We start from the raw sequence: 19,064 nt of genomic DNA, 5'->3' as shown, positions 1-19,064 counted from the left end.
AATTTTCTCTTTTTCCTCCCAGTCTGATAGCAATGCAAGTTATCTGCGAGCTGCCCGGGCAGGAAATCTAGAAAAAGTCCTTGACTACCTCAAGTCTGGGGTTGAGATAAACATTTGCAATCAGGTACGTTTTTGACAAAACGTAACTTTGTGCCTTTTATTTTTAGGCTTTTTAGCTAAATCACTTGGGGCTATATTGTGTCATTTCTGTGAAAAAATGACTGTCTGATTGTAATATTTTTGTCTCAGAATGGTCTGAATGCTCTTCATCTGGCCTCCAAAGAGGGGCATGTGGAGGTTGTTGCTGAGCTGCTGAAGCTGGGAGCCAGTGTTGATGCAGCAACAAAGGTAAGGCATCACCCATAATCTCCACACACTATAACCGTCTATGTTTGGATCCAGGTCAAAACACGGCTGCTGTGTAGGATTAATCTGCATGCTCCTAAGTCTGCACCCTTTGTTGGGTTTGATTCTGACTGCATAATTAATGAGAGGACTGAGCTTTGCTAAACCAAAGCTGTAACATGCTAAATCTGTCATGTGAGATTCCATGTGATGCTGTGCTTGGATATGTCTGTAACAAGCAAATGCAGTACAGACATGATAGCTTATGTGGAAAGTTTTGATGGATAAATTAAATTGAATGCAGGACTTCAGAGGCAGAGTCGTCCAAAACATTATTCATATTTGTGCCTTGAAGGTTTCCATCCCCATTTAGTCGTCTGGCTCAGCTTCTCTGCCCCCTGGCCACATGGCCACACGCTTACATAAACTCAAGGCACAATGAAATATTTAAGATCAAGAAGAAACTCTCCCCAATTAAAGCCTCCCCTTTTTTGTGACCCCGAGGACATGAAGGGATTAGCAGGAAATCTTGCATACATCTCAATGCCAATTTTTATTTCGTCCTGCTAGCTAGCAAGGCCACCGAGGGTACCTTGATTTAGCAACATGGAAGGGAGCACTGGGACTGCTTAATGCTGGAATTAATCATGTTTCCCCCCCCCCTTTTTGACACTAGGACTTTTCTAGGGGGAAATTAAACAAAGAACGTCTGTCTTTAGTTCATTCGTTTCTCTGCTATTATTCTGAATATATTGCATTTCAAAAGGAATGCACATTGAACTTTTAGATGTTAATTTTGAACTTTGTGCAGTTTCCAATGACATAAAAATGTGAAGAATAGTTGATTATTAGATGATATTTTCTAAGCTTTGCTGATGTTGTTGCAGAACACTAAACAAGTATTTTAGTCCTCCATTTGGTTGGTGGCAAAAAAAAGAAACGCAATTGAAATTTATCTGCTTATGAGGAAATAGTTGATTGAAATTGTTTTATTAAAAGTAGAAAAAGAATTGTGCTTTTTTAGAATTTCTCCCCAGCAGTGCAGTTTTTCACAACAGCTGGTTTTTGAGTCAGTACTGCTGAGTTTGCATCTTAATGCTTTTATTTAAAAAGGAATCTGGATGTAAATAGTATAAACAAGGTACGATTAAAGCCTGAATGTTCAATTTTGCTCTTCTGTATTTTGTTGGACAGCTTAGCAGAACATTTGGCGATTGAGTTTTTTAATTATAGGCTGTCATTGTAGCTCCATGTGTTCAGGTTGTCCGAACCGCTGTAGATGAGAAAGCTGAATTTTACACTTAAAACAATTATAACAATTTTCCTCTTTTTGTCATAGATGATAAAAGCCAATGTGCTGTTGAGCCTGACTATTTTTTATGTTTTTATTAAGTAGGACACTTTTCAGCGCTGCATTATGTAGCAGCAAAAGTCATGAAAAGTCTGTTTTTACTTGATGCTGAGATGCTTTATTTAAGTATTATTTTTATTGTTTTGTAAAATACTCTTTGTGAAAACACATAAAAATACCACTTAGTAATGTATTTACGTTGTCACAGTTGATTTTTATTTTATTTTTTTAAGCATCACCATAGTATAAAAGCACTTTATGACAAGGAAATCCCAGGATTAAACAATAGGGTTCAGTTTGAGTGTCAGCTTGGCCTTCACACAAACTTCTAACACATTGATGAAGAGCAGCATGCAAGTTTATTTTTAAGGCTGAGGTTCTTTTACAAGTGGGACACGGGGATCGGAAGTGTCACATTGCTGGCAGTGCAACGTAGGGGGATATCAGAGCTGGAATGCTGCAGTTAAAACATGTGATTTGGGTGATGGGAATTTTTTAGGCTGGATGGAAATTTACGTAACTCAAACGCCATGACTTGGCTCAGTCTTTTCACAGAGTTTGTGGTTGACATAAAGTATGGAGTATGTTCTGGCCTCTTATGTACGTATTACACAATGACCTCTAACAACTGTACCTCTCACTCTAAATTTAGGTTTTCCAACCTTTAATTCAATCATACTTACACTTAAATCCAAGTCTTAACTCGGAAAACTATGAACTTTACTTTAGGTATCATATTTTCAATAGTTTCTTGTTTGATTTTGTTTGGTTTAGAACAAAAACACACACACACATATTCAAACAACATGGTGGGACAGGTGTTACAGAGCTTACAAAGATTCCTGTGCTTGTTTCCTGTAATCCAGAAAGGAAACACTGCTCTGCACATATCCTCGCTGGCTGGCCAAGCAGAAGTCGTCACGGAGCTGGTCACTAATGGAGCCAATGTCAACGCACAATCTCAGGTGAAACAAATCTCACAATGCACCCACAGGACCTAAAGTCAAAAATGACACCAAGATGTTGCTGGATTTTTTTGTGTTTTTGGACCTTGAAGCAAACATACTAACAAACAGTTGTTAGAAGGAGAATGTGTGAGGTTGTCAGGGACATGGAGGGAATCACTCAGTGCAGAATCAGGCATCGTGCCAACTAGGACTCCTCTGGAAACTGCTGCCATTGCACTTTACATTTAACTCTATCAGATGAAGGTGAAAGACAAGATAAGAGGCCTCTCTCAGTCTAAACTGACTAAGGTTTTAAGACTGTAAGTCACTCCTATAATTTGCAGCAGCCAAAAGATGCACAATAAAGAAGGGAAAAGAAACGCACTATTGGGAGAAATTTACTTAACAATATATGAATTTCATCTCTCAAAGCAAATCATAATAACGGAATAAATAACGATAATAGACTTCACACTTCCCTGCCTTACACATCCATGCTTTTTTAGCTTCATGAAACAGGAGGACTTCAGTATATTAGCGCAACATATAAATTCTTCAACCTCTGTCTCGCTTTGGAACAATTCCACCAAATCTTGCATAAGACTTCTTCTTTTTCTGCATTGCTGTCATTAGCAAATTCTGCTATACCTACAGGACCCTCAAGCAGTTGTTGTAATTTTTTTTTTCACACATAAGTCGCACCTGAGTATGTAGCACCCAAGAGTTTTATGATCTTTACAATTTGTAACGTGCAAACAAAAATCTACAGTGTTGCAATAATTCATGTCTGTGCTGTGTGCAGAATGGCTTCACTCCTCTCTACATGGCGGCCCAGGAGAATCACCTGGAGGTGGTACGATTTCTGTTGGAGAACAGTGCGAGCCAAAGTATTGCCACTGAGGTACTGTACACGTGTGAATGTGCTCTTTGTTATCTACGTCTGTTCTCATATGTGTATATGTGTCAATTCTGTGGCATCTTTCTAGAGTTATACTATGCAGTATATCTCCATGTGTTTGCCTGAGTCATGTGTGGTCTTTACATCTGTTGTACTAACCACCACCATGTCCTTTCCGCCTCTATTCTCTTCCCTTTCTCCCCCACCACCCCCAACTCACTTTACTACATCTGTCTCTGTCTCCCTTTGTGTACACTTTTTGCTTTCCTGTCTCTGTCTTTCCACTCATTTTCAAGTCTGTTTTTCACCCCCCCCCCCCACCTATCCCCCCCGTCTCTTCACAAGGGACTAAGCAGAGCCTCATTGATTGGTAGTGTATGTTGGTGGAGGCAGAGTGACCTTGAGTTGACCACAGATGAGGTCCGCTCTGCTTGCTGCCGCTCCTCCACTGCTGCTTGTATGATTTACGCTGCTCAGGCCACCTCACATGCATTCCCGTTTACCAGTCAGCACACGTATACACATACGAACACATGGACGAACGGAGGTACAGACCTGATCCAGTCAATGCAGCGCCCAAGACAGACCACGGCCTTGCGTTCTTTGGGTTCGCTGAATGCAAAAAAAGACGGCATGCTTGTACTCCAATATGTGAGGACGCGCTGATTTAGAAGGAATTTTCCACTTTAATTCTAAATTAAAAGGATATTTAAAGGAAATAAGGGTCCACCACATCCTCTCATTATGTAACATGTTTGTGTCCCTGAGGGAGATGGCACTTGCAAACAGAAGAAAAATTGTTTCTATTCAAACCTATGGTCTTTTAGTTTGTTTTATTTTGTCAAATACCACATGTTTCTTTTTCAAATTAGAGCTTATCATCATAAATCTTTTATAAAGCTATAGTCATACAGTTATCTCTGAAAAGTTTCTAAAATATTTAAACAACAGCATTAAGAATATAATGCCAAAGATTCTGTCATGTAGCCTTTTTTGACCTTCTATTGGATTATCGGGTCAAACCCTATTTACATCAACTTACCATTCAAACTTATCAGTTCCATCAACAGCAACGCATTCATGATGTTTTTCTCCTCCCAAACACAGGATGGCTTCACTCCTTTGGCGGTGGCTCTCCAGCAGGGCCATGACCAGGTGGTCTCCCTGCTACTGGAGAACGATACAAAGGGCAAGGTACGCCTTCCTGCCCTGCACATCGCTGCACGCAAAGACGACACCAAGGCCGCGGCCCTGCTTCTGCAGAATGACCACAACGCTGACGTAGAGTCAAAGGTGAGCGTCCCAAAATCTTTTTGATCCATCATTCCCAAATTTTTCTGCTTACTTTTCTTTCTTTCTGTTTAAAATTTCTTTTTGCCGCTTTTCTTTGCTGAGGGGCTTACACATATAAACACTATTTCTTGTATTTTTATTTAACCATATTTAACCAAGTATCTCTGACTCATTTTTCCTCTCTCTGCACTTCAACTTACCTATTTTCTCACTTTTTTTCTCACTAACTTGCAATTCTCTCCTCTTGTGGCTTACATGTAGATGATGGTGAATAGAACAACAGAGGTACTCTATCTGTACATTTTGTAGCCCCCCCATTGCAGTTCATTAAAATTTCAAAACACCAACAACAACCACTTCAGTACCCCTGACTTGATGCAGTAATGGCTCTGAAGCCCTTCGTCACATTCCTAATTCATTTTAGCGCAGTCCTGTCTTCCCTCTCCTCATTGCTTCATTAACGTAGTGGATAATTCCAGCCATGGAGAAAATCAGAGCGATAGCGCATGCTTCACTAACTCCTGCAAAAATCCTGGGACTGGGGGGGACTGGATATCAAGGTTTTCCTTGATTCAAATAGTTTCATGGAGTCAAAAAGTGTCCAAAGCTTTTTAACTTTTTGTCAAATTCTTTGTGACCCTTGAAAAACTGTTGTCCTGCTGTGTTCAGTCCCAGTCCTTCCATGAAACTGACTTTCATGATAACCAATGATTGCATGAAGAATGGTTATCATTCATTAAAAAGCTGTAGTATGTCTACGATCTGCATGGCAACCAGATTCCTTTAATAGGGATACAACTTAAATAGAACTACTGGTTTGTAGCAGAAGGCACTCAAAACCTTTTTTCTGATTTGCACATAACGGATTTGCACAATTTCAATCCTCAATCCTTTATCTAAAAGAACATTTCATGGGACCGAGCCTTGCTAATTTGGTCCCATGAAAGATGATGTTTTCTGCAGTAACTTTGGCCGCTTCATCACACCAAAGCCAGGTGGCCACCTTCTGTTCGTGCCTGTTTTGGTTGGCTCAGTTCTGGCTTTGGCAGACTTGACAGTCATCTGGTATTATTCACCTAATAATGTCTGTTGATCTAAGATTTGCGTCTTGTGGTAAACAAATTTGCTTTCAACACAGGTGGAAGATAAGGAAAAGTTATAAGAATTTCATTGTAAAAAAAACTAGTGGACTGTTCTTATTGCCTGTAGCCTATTAAACTGGTGGTACAACCATTTAATTTATCCTTCAAAATAATTCTTTTGTTAATGATTAAAATGATTTTGAAGGAGATTGTTTTGCCCATTTTTCCTCCTGTAGTTGTTGCTCACTTTGCCATGAAGTGATGCCAGAAAGTTGTTCTTAATCAAAATCCAGGAAATAAACTGTCCTTAAGGGGTAATTTCAAGGGGCAAAATGTTGTGCATAATGATATAAAAGCTTTTTCTAGTTAATATAAAAAACGTATTTTCTTGGGCCGATAGACTTCAAGAAGCATCATATGATACCAAATCTAAAAAATAAAATAAAAAAGAAATTGAGGAGGGAAAAAAATCCCTGAAAAAAATAAAGATAAAGGTCTATTGTCAGAGTGGCACTGTGTACAGTAGTATGTGTGTAGCTTGATTAATTGTCTTTTTAGTCAGTTTTGAGTCTTTAGGTTAGTATGACTTTAAAGGCATGTATCTTTCACTTTTTCTAATATCATCTGTGTTTTTGCTGCTGTTTTGTTTGGTTCCTCCTGTCCTCAGAGTGGGTTCACTCCCCTCCACATCGCAGCTCACTATGGAAACATCAACGTGGCGACATTGTTGCTGAATAGAGCGGCTGCAGTGGACTTCATGGCTCGGGTGAGTCAATTCTGCTCTCTGCTGTCTTGGAGGTGATATTGCAGACTGTTAGTGTGAAGCAATCATACTTTAACAAACTTTTGTCATGTCATACTTATGTTAACATACTTATTGCACTTCTGCAAAATCTAAATAATATACATACAAATTCTGTTAGTTAAAAGGCAAAAAAAGTTAAAATGTGACATCTACTTGATCTAAAAAAATTTTATACTCAAACTATTTCCTTCACAGTTGGTTTACAAATATTTACACAAACTCTTGTTGTTAAAACTTTCTTTTTCTTTTTCAGTGTAAAAACCTATGGATGGCATTATTAATAAATACTGAAAAAACATCAACTTTTGATTTTTTTTTTCCTTTTAAATACAAAAATGCACAAAAATTGCACTACTTAAAAAAACATTGCTGCTCACACAACAATTAGGGGAAAAATAAAATAAAATAAAGTATTGTCATACCAACCCTCTTTTTGGATTCTAACAAAGTGGGTACTCACATTTATTATATCAGTAATATAATCTCATGGGGTGAAGGTAAACACAAGATTTTTTTTTAAACATACAGTACATGTTGTGGTTATAACAATTTTTATTATATTTTATGTATGTATGTATGCATGTATGTATTGTATGTATGTATGTATGCTATTACTGCAGTCAGATATTTTTAACTTTACATACTACACGTTGATAAAAAATTACAATCACAAATATACTGGGGAAATGCTCCAAACTGTAGACTGTAATTAGAGTTTTCTAAGCATGTTATTTACCACAGCAGTAGTATTCTAATCTGTGTGTTTCATTAGAATGTATAACAACATTAAAGACCGGCTACCCAAAGTTGCCAATAGACACTAATTACAGTGAATCGGCTCCTTATGTGGGAAACTGGTTGTGCTGCTTTTTGACTGATTACAGGTTGGGTCTCCAGAGTTGTGCCACAACATTACATTGATGGAAATAAACACAACCAAATGTGAAGAGCTTTTAGGGAAAAGTGCTTCATTGCAGGAAAAATGTTTTTTTAATAGACTGCTTTATTTTATTTTTTTCAAAGACTGCTTTATTCCAGTGCCACATTTTATTAATGGACCTGTTTTGTAAAAGTGCATAAACAGAGCAGGCTGTGAGGAAATAGGAAATAATTGATTTAGACCAAAAAAAAGACTCAATATCTTCTCCTTTTTCTTTCAGAATGACATCACGCCGCTTCATGTTGCGGCAAAAAGGGGCAACAGTAACATGGTCAAGCTACTATTAGACAGAGGGGCCAGAATTGAAGCAAAAACAAAGGTGGGACCTCTGCAGTGTACAGTTTTTGTTGTACATACACAGTTTGTGAATACTTGTAAGAATACAAATGTGTAAAAAAAGCAAAAATATATCTAACTATTGCACTGCTTAAACAATTACAAAATCATCTTGATAAAACAAATTCTTATGACTGTATTTTACTTTCTTTTTTTAACTGAATTGGAAGAGTAATTTCCTAAATTGAGAAGCATCTTCTTTTTTTTCCAGGATGGTCTGACTCCTCTTCATTGTGGGGCTCGGAGCGGGCACGAACAGGTGGTAGAAATCCTGCTGGATCGAGGAGCTCCAATCCTTTCTAAGACCAAGGTAGCTACTTGGAAGATAACTTCAGGCCTTGCTTTTAGGGAAAGAATAAATAATGTTTTGTTTAAGATTAGAAAAACACAGATCACATCATAATTTTCATAGTAAACTCTGCTAATAAGACTATGAAATATTTGTCTGTTTGAAATATTCCTTTTAACCACAGAGGACAATTAAAAATATGTTATTCAATCAGATGGAAGGTCTGTTGTTGCCGTAGTGTTGTCGCGTTGCCTTCATAACGTCTGTGCGACCTCTCCAGAGCAGCCTGTCTTCGCAGCGTAGCCCTGCAGTTTGACCTCAGAGGACAACCAGTGTAACAACTAGACATTGTTGTAATGACTTCGTTATAACAATGCTTCTGTAACCTTCTTAGTAACTTTTTTCGCAGTCTTTCTGTGCAGCACTAGGCCCCACTCTAACTTACTGTATGTGTCTGTCCACCTGTCTATGTGTCCGTCTGCGTGTGTGTTGGTCTCTTTCTTTTTCTGTCTCTTTCCTTTTCTCTCTTTCTCTCTCTCTCTGTCTTTCCCTCTCTCCGTGCCCTCATAGAACGGCCTGTCGCCGCTCCACATGGCCACCCAGGGGGACCACCTGAACTGTGTCCAGCTCCTGCTTCAGCACGACGTACCCGTGGATGACGTCACCAACGACTACCTGACGGCGCTGCATGTGGCTGCACACTGCGGCCACTACAAGGTGGCCAAGCTCATAGTGGACAAGAAGGCCAACCCCAACGCAAAAGCTCTGGTAGGGACTAAGGAGCCTTCATGATAGAAAGGAACATTAGCCAAGAAAACTGTGGTTTAAAACAAAAAATACAGGGGGTGTTTTTGGATTACATTTTAAAACTGTGACTGTGATAGTTAACTTACGATGCTGTTTTTTTCAAACAGTATGATAAAAAGTGAACATAATAATTCAATTAAGTTTATTGTGTCTCCAAGTTTAAATCATTTAAGAACACAAAAAGTGAACATCTTTGCCTTTTCTTTTACACTTCTGACAAACCGAAACGGGTTCATTTATTCATTCATCTTCTTCCGTTTGTCCCTTTTGGGGTCATGGGGCTGCCGGAGCCTATCCCAGCTACTAATGGGCGAAGGAGAAAACCTAAACATGCACGTGGAGAACAGGCCAACTCCACACAGAAAGGTCCCCCATTGTTGTTCTGTTTTCAGGTCCCCCTGCCGTGACTTGAACCAGGGGCCTTCTTGCTGTGAGGCAAGAGCGCTAACCACTGCGCCACCATGCAGCCCTGAAACGGGTTCCAAAATCAAAATTCTACAGTTGTGAACCAATTTCAAAATTAGTGTTTGCTCTCCCGCTTTGTATTTTATCTGCACGATGAACAGCAATTTAGGCCTAAGAAAATAGTAAAGGTCTATATAAGCATCTACCATTTACATCACCTGAACGCATCACCTGAGTGAAACATAAAGTTGCTTAAAAAGTACATAATTAACCGGAATAAAATCTAAAAGCACTGACAATACCCCAAATCCTTTAGATATACCTATTTGAGTGAGTTCTGCTGAAGCTCCTATCAAAATGTTCCTACATACCCAGATTATTTCTGATAGGGTGGCAGAAACACAAACACAGTTAAATTTTAGAGTTAAATCTTAGAAACATTTTGAAATAAACTTTATTTTTAGAGCTGACTTAAAGAACAATTTTGGCAGCTTGAAAGAAAGTACCGTAATATACATTACTATACTCTTTGCCACACTACTGTACCAGTAATATACTGTAGAGTTTGAGTTTGATTTAAAAAAAAAGGGAAATTTTATCTTCAGATAACCAAGAAGATAAAATGAAAATCTTTTTGGTTATCTGAAGATTAAGATTAAAATAAAATAATATGTTGAAGATTCTTGAAATACAATGAAAAAAGTTTTTTTTATTTCTCATTCTTTTCTCTTTTGGAGATCAGATTTGGAAACCCAACTCAATTATTAGTTTACATCAGATGTTCACCTCTTGCTCAAAACCACAGTAGGTGCAAAAGGTTTAACTGTTTTTCTTTGAGTTCAATTATCTTTTTCGTTGGCAGAATGGTTTTACTCCGCTTCACATTGCTTGCAAGAAAAACAGAGTCAGAGTGATGGAGCTGTTACTCAAACATGGTGCATCTATCCAGGCTGTGACTGAGGTGAGCTGGAGTGGAAGATGCTTTCTTTTACAGTCTGTTGTCAGAAGTTGTAACTCTAAACTAACATTTCCGAGCTCTTGTGTTTAAAGCAATAACACTTTAAAAAGCCTGTCTTTTAATTTGAATTTTGTATTCACACAGTCTGGCCTGACACCAATTCATGTGGCAGCTTTCATGGGCCACGAAAACATTGTTAGTGCACTGATAAATCATGGAGCATCACCCAATACCACCAATGTTGTAAGTTTATCACCAAATCTACTTTTTTTCTTTTCTTTCAAATGTTGTGTCTTTGCACAAATAATGAGTGTCTGTGTTCTCCAGCGAGGGGAGACGGCTCTTCACATGGCTGCCAGGGCTGGCCAGGCCGATGTAGTCCGATACCTGCTGAAGAACGGAGCGAAGGTGGACACCAAGTCAAAGGTTGGAACATTGAGCTCTGCTCTCAGCCACTTCACAAAAACTGACCTGATCTGGGTCCATAAACTACCTTCTACTTCTGTGCAGGACGACCAGACAGCATTGCACATCTCCAGTCGGCTGGGTAAAATTGATATTGTCCAACAGCTGTTGCACTGCGGCGCCTCAGCCAACGCTGCCACCACATCTGGCTACACACCCCTGCATTTGGCCGCCCGTGAGGGGCACGAAGATGTGGCTACCATGCTGTTGGAAAACGGAGCATCACTGTCATCTTCCACCAAGGCCAGTAACAAGATGAAAATTTATATCACAAACAAAAAAAATCCAACATTTCACATTCCAGGTGTCAATTTATTTCGGTACCACATTTGTCCACAAGAGGGCGTCTTTTTAAAGCTGAAGTGCATAAAAGGAACTGCGTTTGGAAATGTAGACTAAAGGAAAAAACTAAAATGTGCATTTTCTGATCTTTAAATTCCACAACGGTTTCCAATTTTAAAACTGCTTTTTTATTGTTCTTTTATGCAATCAGTAAACTATCAGAGCTTCATGACAATTTCTGGTGGTAATTGTTGCACATCGGGGTTATTACAAAAGTCAAGGTGAAGCGTAGCTGTGCAAGATAATTTATAGTACTTTGTGCACGTGTGCGACGTGTAGCTGGAGGCTTTCTTCAAAGGTCACCTCTGTTAGCAGAGAAGATTAATGTAGGGTAAACCCCATGGTGCTGTCTTTCTCTCTAACACACATACCCTCACACATGGCTTTTTTTTTAATCAGCTGGTTAAGGGAATTATGTCACTGCGATGTGGGAATAAAGGATTTGGCAAAGTTGAAAAAAACGATTAAAGTATTTTTTGATACTTGTAAACTCATTTCCTCCCTGATGCAGCTACATTAAAAAAAACTTTTTTATTGGCCTACCCATCTTCTCTGGAACAGTCCTTTCCACAGAAGTCATGTGAACGCTGACTGTAACTAGTTCCAAAAATTAGGTCATGTGTTTCAGAGCAAATAGGAATCTGTCAGAGACCCACATTCTTTCTGTAAAGTATGAGGAAACGTGTTTAAATATCTTTAGGCGCCCACACAGTCAGTGAGCCGGGACTGACACCATTAAAGGGCGATTTAAGCAACAGCCCTTCAGATTTTTTCTAGAGTAACAAAAACCATTTGTTGTCCTGCATCGGTGATACATGCACAATATGGATCATTTGTTCATCTTAAAACTTTAAGAGGGTAAATTCATAGAAGCTTGATTAACTCCTTGTTAAACATTTTATAGGCTCCTGTAAAAAGATGTCATGTTAAATAATATAACTTGTTTTATTTAGTTTTGGATACATTTTAGATTTTTGTATTATAATTGTGTTAATTCTCATAATTACCATTGTGCATATGGGGAAAAATCCCATGTTAAGGGAAAAAAAATATTCCTGTTTGAAAAAAGTTTTTTTGTCTTTTACAATTCTATGTCCTTGTGTCCAACAGAAAGGGTTTACTCCACTGCATGTGGCTGCAAAGTATGGCAAGATGGAGGTGGCCAGCTTGCTCCTGCAGAAGGGAGCTCCAGCAGATCCAGCTGGAAAGGTGGGTTTGAAGAGAGGACTGTTCTTGTGCACATGTTGCCTTGGGGGGATTGTCTTATAATCTTAACACTGAAGAATGTTGTCAGATGTGCAGCTGCTGGAAAACATGAGCTGTCTGTAAAGGGTGGAGCAAGACACAGACTCCAAAACAACAAAAAGAAAATCCAAAGCACAGAAAAGTTGTTATGAAAGGCATAAAATAGTCATTTTTTTACACTGCTATAAAGTATTTTCAGGTTGTCAGCTGTTCTTGTTTCTTTTGGAGTTTTGCTTTCATGGCTGCAACTTGACCCAAAACTGGTTGGAGTAATTTTTTAAGAATGACCAGTACTTTCTGCTTCCAAAAAAAGCATATGAAGGAATGTATTTTATCCTCTGATGAACATGCCGACACATTTGGAGGCACCTTTTCTCAGCACAGGCCTTCTGGCATTAGTCTGTGCCTCTATCTGAGAGTGTTTAGCATAATGGCAGGCAGGTATGATAATGAAGCTTCCACAAAGCACAGATGTGTCATGCTAAAATCAGCTCTGCTGTCAGACACAGAAATGTAATGACCAAGATCTCCACATGCTGTAAAAGCAGAGATGCAAAAACGTTTTTTGTCACACTTTTTTTGAAAGCTCATCTTGAGAGATTTTGAAAGGAGCTTGTGAAATTTAAGTATTAAGATTCCAGAAAAAGTAAGGAAAAAAACAAGCTTAAAACAATGATTTTGTTTTTCTGGCTTTTGTACATAAATTTAAACGTTTCAAAACAGAAGCCACAATGAGTTGGGTACTAGCAAAAAGAAAATACAGTAGCTCCCATTTTGAATTATTTTTTAAGCAGTTGAAGGTAAATCCATTCCAACTTTTATTTCTAAATTGTTTTTCTATTATTTTCTTTTTTAGTGTTTACAGTCAGATATGTCATTTTAAACCTATATCTGAGTTTAAAAAAAGTATATGCTGGATTAATCAAAAACATTTTTTAATAAATATTATCAGGCAAAAACGTCAGATATCATTTGAGGTTATTAGCAGTCATGTGACAATTTTTGTTCACCTCTATTGGCTGACCAATTACTGAGCAAAAATATTTCTACTTTTTCTGAATATTTACTTTAATTTTTCAATTCAACTTTACTTATACAACCCAAATTTACAACAAACTTGTCTCAACTGGCTTCACTAATTGTACAAAACAAAAAATCAGTTATAAAATGCAATAGCTAATTGCTAAACTAAACTAAACAGACTAAGCTAAACTAGGGATCCCTGCCCTTAGACCCTCCTTCTCTTTTTCTTCTTCTGCTTTATCTGAAGTTTAAAACCTTAAACTTCAAATAGTGCTGCAGACACAAAGTAATGGAAAGTACTGTATAGTATAGATTTAATAATAAATGTCTGTGCAGTTTTAAGAATAACCGTGCTGAAATATTTTTTTATTGCAAACCACTATTCTATTGTCATACACGTATGTGGTGCTTTGAGCCTTTGCTCACATCCTACTGCAGTGACATGATGTAATGGTGTTCTTCATTTGCCACTCCATTAAAAAGCATTTGTTCAGTCTCTTAAAGGCAACTGACCATGCCATCAGTCAGTGTATTGCTCCTAAAACTGAACTGAAAATCCTCGAACCAGCATGTTCTCCTACTACGTGTTCTGTATGTTATATAGTCATCTTAATTATGTTGCCTTCTGTTATTGTATTCTAGTTTCACAGCTAAGTTTTCCACTCGCAAAACTCTTTCATCACTTATTAATGTCCATCCTTCACCATTTTGTATTTTTTTCACCATTGTGTTTGCGTCGTCATTAATCTTCTAATCTGCTGTTGTGTTGCATGCTTTTTGCGCGGATGTGTTTCTGCTGCATGTGTGGGTGTGTGCGTGTGTGTGTGCGTGTGTGTGTTTTGGGGGGGTTACAGAGTGGGCTAACTCCACTGCATGTAGCCGCTCACTACGATAACCAGAGAGTGGCACTCCTTCTCCTGGATCAGGGAGCGTCTCCACATGCTGCTGCCAAGGTATCCGCACAACATCACACCAAACGACTTACACGCTGAAGCTGCTGTTGTGGATCAGTAACAGCCGACTTGTGTGTCACGCTCTTGTGTTTGTGTACAGATCTCTAAATCATCCATTACCTCCCATTTCATTGTGATTCTTGTGTAACAGGGCTTTCCTTGGCTTTATTTTCTTGTGAGATGTTGCATTTTTTGTTTGAGTTGACATTGCAGAAATTAATTTCTAAGTTAATCTGAATCTGTGTTTACCTCAGCATACAATCAAGTTACATTTATTCTCATCTTGAAAAACAGTTTCACTTTCCTCCTGGTAGCTCTGTTTAATTATCTGTTTTTATTCATGGAGTGTTATTGCCTCCCTCCAACTCTTTTCTTTCTTCAAGTTCCCTCTTCATAAATTGTTTTCTCATCTGGCATAGTCCTAAAGTTAGTGCTCTAGGTTTAATTTATCTGTTTTCTGAAGGGTTCAGATTGCATTCAGTCAATGAGTTGTTTGAAGATATTTCCACATGAATGCAAACTGTGTTTTGTCTAAACGTTGGGTCATAAATCAGAGCCAATGTGGGATTTCTTCATTTGCAGACATTAGGGCTGCCAAGTATTTCTTTCACTAGTGAAATTGTCCTTGCTTTTGTGCAATAAATCTCAGGAAGTTGGGATGCAGTGAGGATGCAGAATTGTAAAAGTCTGCACAATGCCCCTTTTTTCCTCTACAAGAAAATACCCATTTATTTATGCTTAATGGTGTTTCTCAGGACTTTGACATTGTGCCCAAATTGAGCAAACCAATGAGGTTTGTGTTTTTTGTGTTTAGCCAGATGAACAAAAGCTTCTACTGATGTTCCATGTATACGTTCCATACCTGTTGGATTCACAATTATTCTGGTGTCAAATTAGAAAATGTGTGCTCTTTTATTTATCCTCAAAACTGCAGGGAGCTTTATGATATTTATTGTTTGTCTGATGATCTTAATTCCCCAATTATAAATTATGAAAAGGTGTGTTAAAAAAAAAAAAAACTAAAATTTTGGTATATGATTTCTCAAACTCAGAATGGTTACACGCCTCTGCACATTGCTGCCAAGAAGAACCAAATGGAGATTGGTACGACGCTGCTAGAATATGGTGCTGACGCCAATGCAGTGACGCGGCAAGGCATCAGCCCCATTCACTTGGCAGCACAGGAGGGCAGCGTGGACCTGGTGTCCCTGTTGTTGGCCAAGAATGCTAACGTCACCGTGTGCAATAAGGTACAGCAAAACATCTCTTTATTACAGACTGCATTGTTATTTCAATGAAGATGTGCTTTGCAAGTGTTACTTCTCAGCGCCTCTTTTAACACACAGATTGTAAATCTGCTCATGCGGTTTGTGTGTGTCCCCTCATCATGAACAGAACGGACTTACGCCACTGCACTTGGCAGCTCAGGAAGACAGGGTCAATGTGGCAGAAGTCCTTCTCAACCACGGGGCTGATATCAACCTGCAAACAAAAGTAAACCTCTTTTTCAACACTCACGCATCAATTACCCTGCGAAAGTACACACAAAAAAAACCCAAAAAATTATTGATTCTCATTTTGCAGCTCGATGCACACCTAGTTGCCCAGACTTTACTGTAAATGTTAGTCTTTGTGATTTTCTTTTAACCGCTAACTGATTAGTCTTTCCCCGCCTTACTGCAGCACCAACTCTGAACTGCATGGTGAATCTGGCACTGCCAAAATAAGAGTCAGACTTCCCTGACTTTTAGCACAGGTTCACCAACACTAATCTACAACAGCAAGGACATTTAACATACACAAGGTTGTTCGCTGCACATTCCCACTGACATTGTCTTATATGTACAGCATTGATCCCAACTGTATTACAAAACTTGACAATAAATCTTTAGAGTTTTTTTATCGTCATACATGACATGGTAATAAATAGTGTATACATTTTCTCAAAAAAAGTATAATTTTGTAAACCAAACAGGTAGACATTTCTAATCTCTAACTCCCTTTTTATCCACTGTGCTTTATGCAGATGGGTTACACTCCACTACATGTGGCTTGTCACTATGGCAACTCAAAGATGGTAAACTTTCTGCTGGAGAATGATGCCAAAGTCAACAGCAAAACAAGGGTAAATAGCCCTGCAAAGGGATTTTTAAAAAACTGTAAAGGATTATACATGTTTACGCATTTGGACAGTTTAAGACCATGGCCAGATCTAAGAGGTTATGCTCATGTCTCTATTCAGAATGGTTACACTCCTCTTCACCAAGCATCTCAGCAGGGGCACAGTCACATCGTCAACCTGCTACTACAACATGGAGCCTCGCCCAATGAACTCACTGTAGTAAGTAAACAAACCACTTATACACAACCGAGGGTACAAACAAGAATTAAAAAAAAAAATTCTGTTCCTTTCTGTGATTAACTTTGTCCATCTTGTCGTTTGCCAGATTGGGAGCACTGCCCAGTCCATTGCACGTCGCCTTGGGTACATATCAGTGGTGGACATTCTGAAGCCCCTGACAGATGAGACCTTGACGTCCTCAGTAAGACCCTTCATTTTTGTAAAAGCGTTCTATAAAACAATATTTGTTCAATCAAAAATAATTTAGCTTTTTCTTCATAAATTCCACCCATTTTTTTGACCCGCTTATCCCTTTTGGGGTCACGGGGTACCAGAGCCTAACCTGACTATTGTTGGCCGAAGGGCGCTTTTTCTTGGTATAAATTCATAAAAAATAAATTAAACTAGAACCAACATAGTATACATGGAAGAATTCTTACGTAAGATAAACATTTTTTCCATTCTTTTGTCTTTTTAAAGCAATTTAAAATTCAGAGTAAAGTCTGAAAGGTGAAGTTTGCTTTGTTTTAAGTTTTATGTTTACCGGCCCCACCCTGTGAGGTGCAGGAACTGTCCCTATTGAAGAGGCCGGTGAAGGGCTTAGATTGCAGCTTATGTGTTACCTATGGTCACAACAGTGATCTCATCAACACACGTGAGGAAGAAGAGCAAGAAAAGAGACAGGGGTGAGAAAAGGTCAGACGGAAAAGCAGATACTGAGAGTTAAACACAATCGGAAGTAAAAAGATGGAACCTTAAGAATTGGGCTTTTTTCCCTTGTGGGTGTTAAACTTTTTTTAAAGGTGCATTTGTGTTGAAACCACCTTTAAACACACAATTCTCTTTTCTCTGGTTTTAGGTTGATGTCTAACATAGAAAAGATATTAAAGATCTCAGTTTATTCTGAATGCAGAAACTGTGTAAACACATATTTGGGGCAGAGATTGTTTTTCAGTCTTATTAATACTAAAGATGATGACTAAGACACATGTAAAGAATTTAATTCTTCCTTGCATTGAATCAAGTGAGCAAAGAAATAAGTCAGTACATGTTAATTGAGCTTAATGGTTGATCTGTTTCCTGTATTCACAGCGTCCATCAGAAAAATTCAGGATCTATATCCCAGAAATCATGAACGAGTTCCTGGACATGTCAGACGATGAAGGTAGATAAAAGAACACGTACTGATTGCAGCTGCTAACGATTGTTTGAATTGTCCTTGCATGATTTTTATTTGTACTTTCTGACATTATTTTTTTTTAAAGTGTGCATATCTCACTGTATGTGTGTCCAAATCAAACAGTCTGGGCTAATGTGCCAGAAATTCTAAAAGAAGAGTCTTTTTCAGATGTGGATGAAGGTATCTGTTGCCAGTTTATGCCTGCTGTGGTGGCGTTTGTTTGCTTTTATTTGACACAAAAGCAGAGCCTCCCCTGCAAAAGCTAACTGTCAAACCTCTAATGCCTTATAGAGATCTTTTTTTCACTAACACAGACTTCTGCCATGTATTTGTTGCTCTTGTGTTATAATCTGATGATTATTCATTTATATTAATCTGTTTTTTTTTGTTTATGCTTGTGTTACTAATCGGAATGAGGAGTGTCAGACACATCAGCTCCTATTCTGTTGCTTCTTTTCAAAAACTTTATTGAAAACAAAGTATTCAACATTTTAATCTTGAACCTTTATATATTTTTTACTTTGGAAACACTAATGATTTAATCCTGGTCCTCCTCATCTCAGAATTCTAATATGTTGTCAAGGAAACCATTATGTGACAAGAGCCAATGTAAAGCATCAATTGTGACACCATCACGGTATTGCTCCTAAAAACTGTAGTAGCTCTGCAGAGCCTTGATTGAGGCTGTGCACTTTAGTCATCTATTTGCACTTTGTTTTGGAACCACAGAGCCAACATGCTTGCAAAATTGATGAGGTTGGTCATGGGCCATTGCCTAGGAGACAGGGTTGTCTTTGTCAAGTGATACAGTTAGACACAACAGCCATATCAGGTGATAGCGGACAAGTTAAAAGTTGCTTAAGATATGCTTTTTAGCGTATGTTGTCTATGAGGAGTAATGGACGTGTGTGCTGTCGATAAACTGCTTGTGCCCTTCATTTATCAGCTGTGAGCTTGTGAAGTGCGACCTTGATAATTACCAAAAAAAGAACAGACTGGTCTCAGTCGGCTGCTGCCTTCAGGCTTGCAGTCTTTTGTTTGCATGGGATGTGATAGCTG

At 38.5% G+C, this 19,064-nt stretch overlaps 1 protein-coding gene across 39 annotated transcripts in view; it reads left to right on the top strand.

Moving 5' to 3' along the window:
- LOC101165834 (ankyrin-3) overlaps positions 1 to 19,064 on the top strand; it is a 113,422-nt gene that overhangs the window by 60,063 nt on the left and 34,295 nt on the right. For 26 of the 39 annotated variants that reach the window (XM_023963649.1, XM_023963665.1, XM_023963673.1 and 23 more), the window contains exons 2-24: positions 23 to 124; positions 250 to 348; positions 2,563 to 2,661; positions 3,446 to 3,544; positions 4,649 to 4,834; positions 5,096 to 5,119; positions 6,584 to 6,682; positions 7,882 to 7,980; positions 8,209 to 8,307; positions 8,857 to 9,054; positions 10,361 to 10,459; positions 10,601 to 10,699; positions 10,784 to 10,882; positions 10,967 to 11,164; positions 12,374 to 12,472; positions 14,386 to 14,484; positions 15,537 to 15,734; positions 15,880 to 15,978; positions 16,511 to 16,609; positions 16,727 to 16,825; positions 16,932 to 17,027; positions 17,918 to 17,990; positions 18,129 to 18,185. In XM_023963649.1, the coding sequence (XP_023819417.1) occupies positions 23 to 124; positions 250 to 348; positions 2,563 to 2,661; positions 3,446 to 3,544; positions 4,649 to 4,834; positions 5,096 to 5,119; positions 6,584 to 6,682; positions 7,882 to 7,980; positions 8,209 to 8,307; positions 8,857 to 9,054; positions 10,361 to 10,459; positions 10,601 to 10,699; positions 10,784 to 10,882; positions 10,967 to 11,164; positions 12,374 to 12,472; positions 14,386 to 14,484; positions 15,537 to 15,734; positions 15,880 to 15,978; positions 16,511 to 16,609; positions 16,727 to 16,825; positions 16,932 to 17,027; positions 17,918 to 17,990; positions 18,129 to 18,185 (2,518 nt within the window). The remainder of the gene's footprint in view (positions 1 to 22; positions 125 to 249; positions 349 to 2,562; positions 2,662 to 3,445; positions 3,545 to 4,648; positions 4,835 to 5,095; positions 5,120 to 6,583; positions 6,683 to 7,881; positions 7,981 to 8,208; positions 8,308 to 8,856; positions 9,055 to 10,360; positions 10,460 to 10,600; positions 10,700 to 10,783; positions 10,883 to 10,966; positions 11,165 to 12,373; positions 12,473 to 14,385; positions 14,485 to 15,536; positions 15,735 to 15,879; positions 15,979 to 16,510; positions 16,610 to 16,726; positions 16,826 to 16,931; positions 17,028 to 17,917; positions 17,991 to 18,128; positions 18,186 to 19,064) is intronic. The other 13 variants (XM_023963644.1, XM_023963667.1, XM_023963680.1 and 10 more) reach the window with 6 other exon arrangements.

This window comes from Oryzias latipes, chromosome 15 (assembly GCF_002234675.1).
Source record: "Oryzias latipes chromosome 15, ASM223467v1".
Lineage (NCBI taxonomy): Eukaryota > Metazoa > Chordata > Actinopteri > Beloniformes > Adrianichthyidae > Oryzias > Oryzias latipes.
This window is presented reverse-complemented; position numbering and strand designations above follow the sequence as displayed.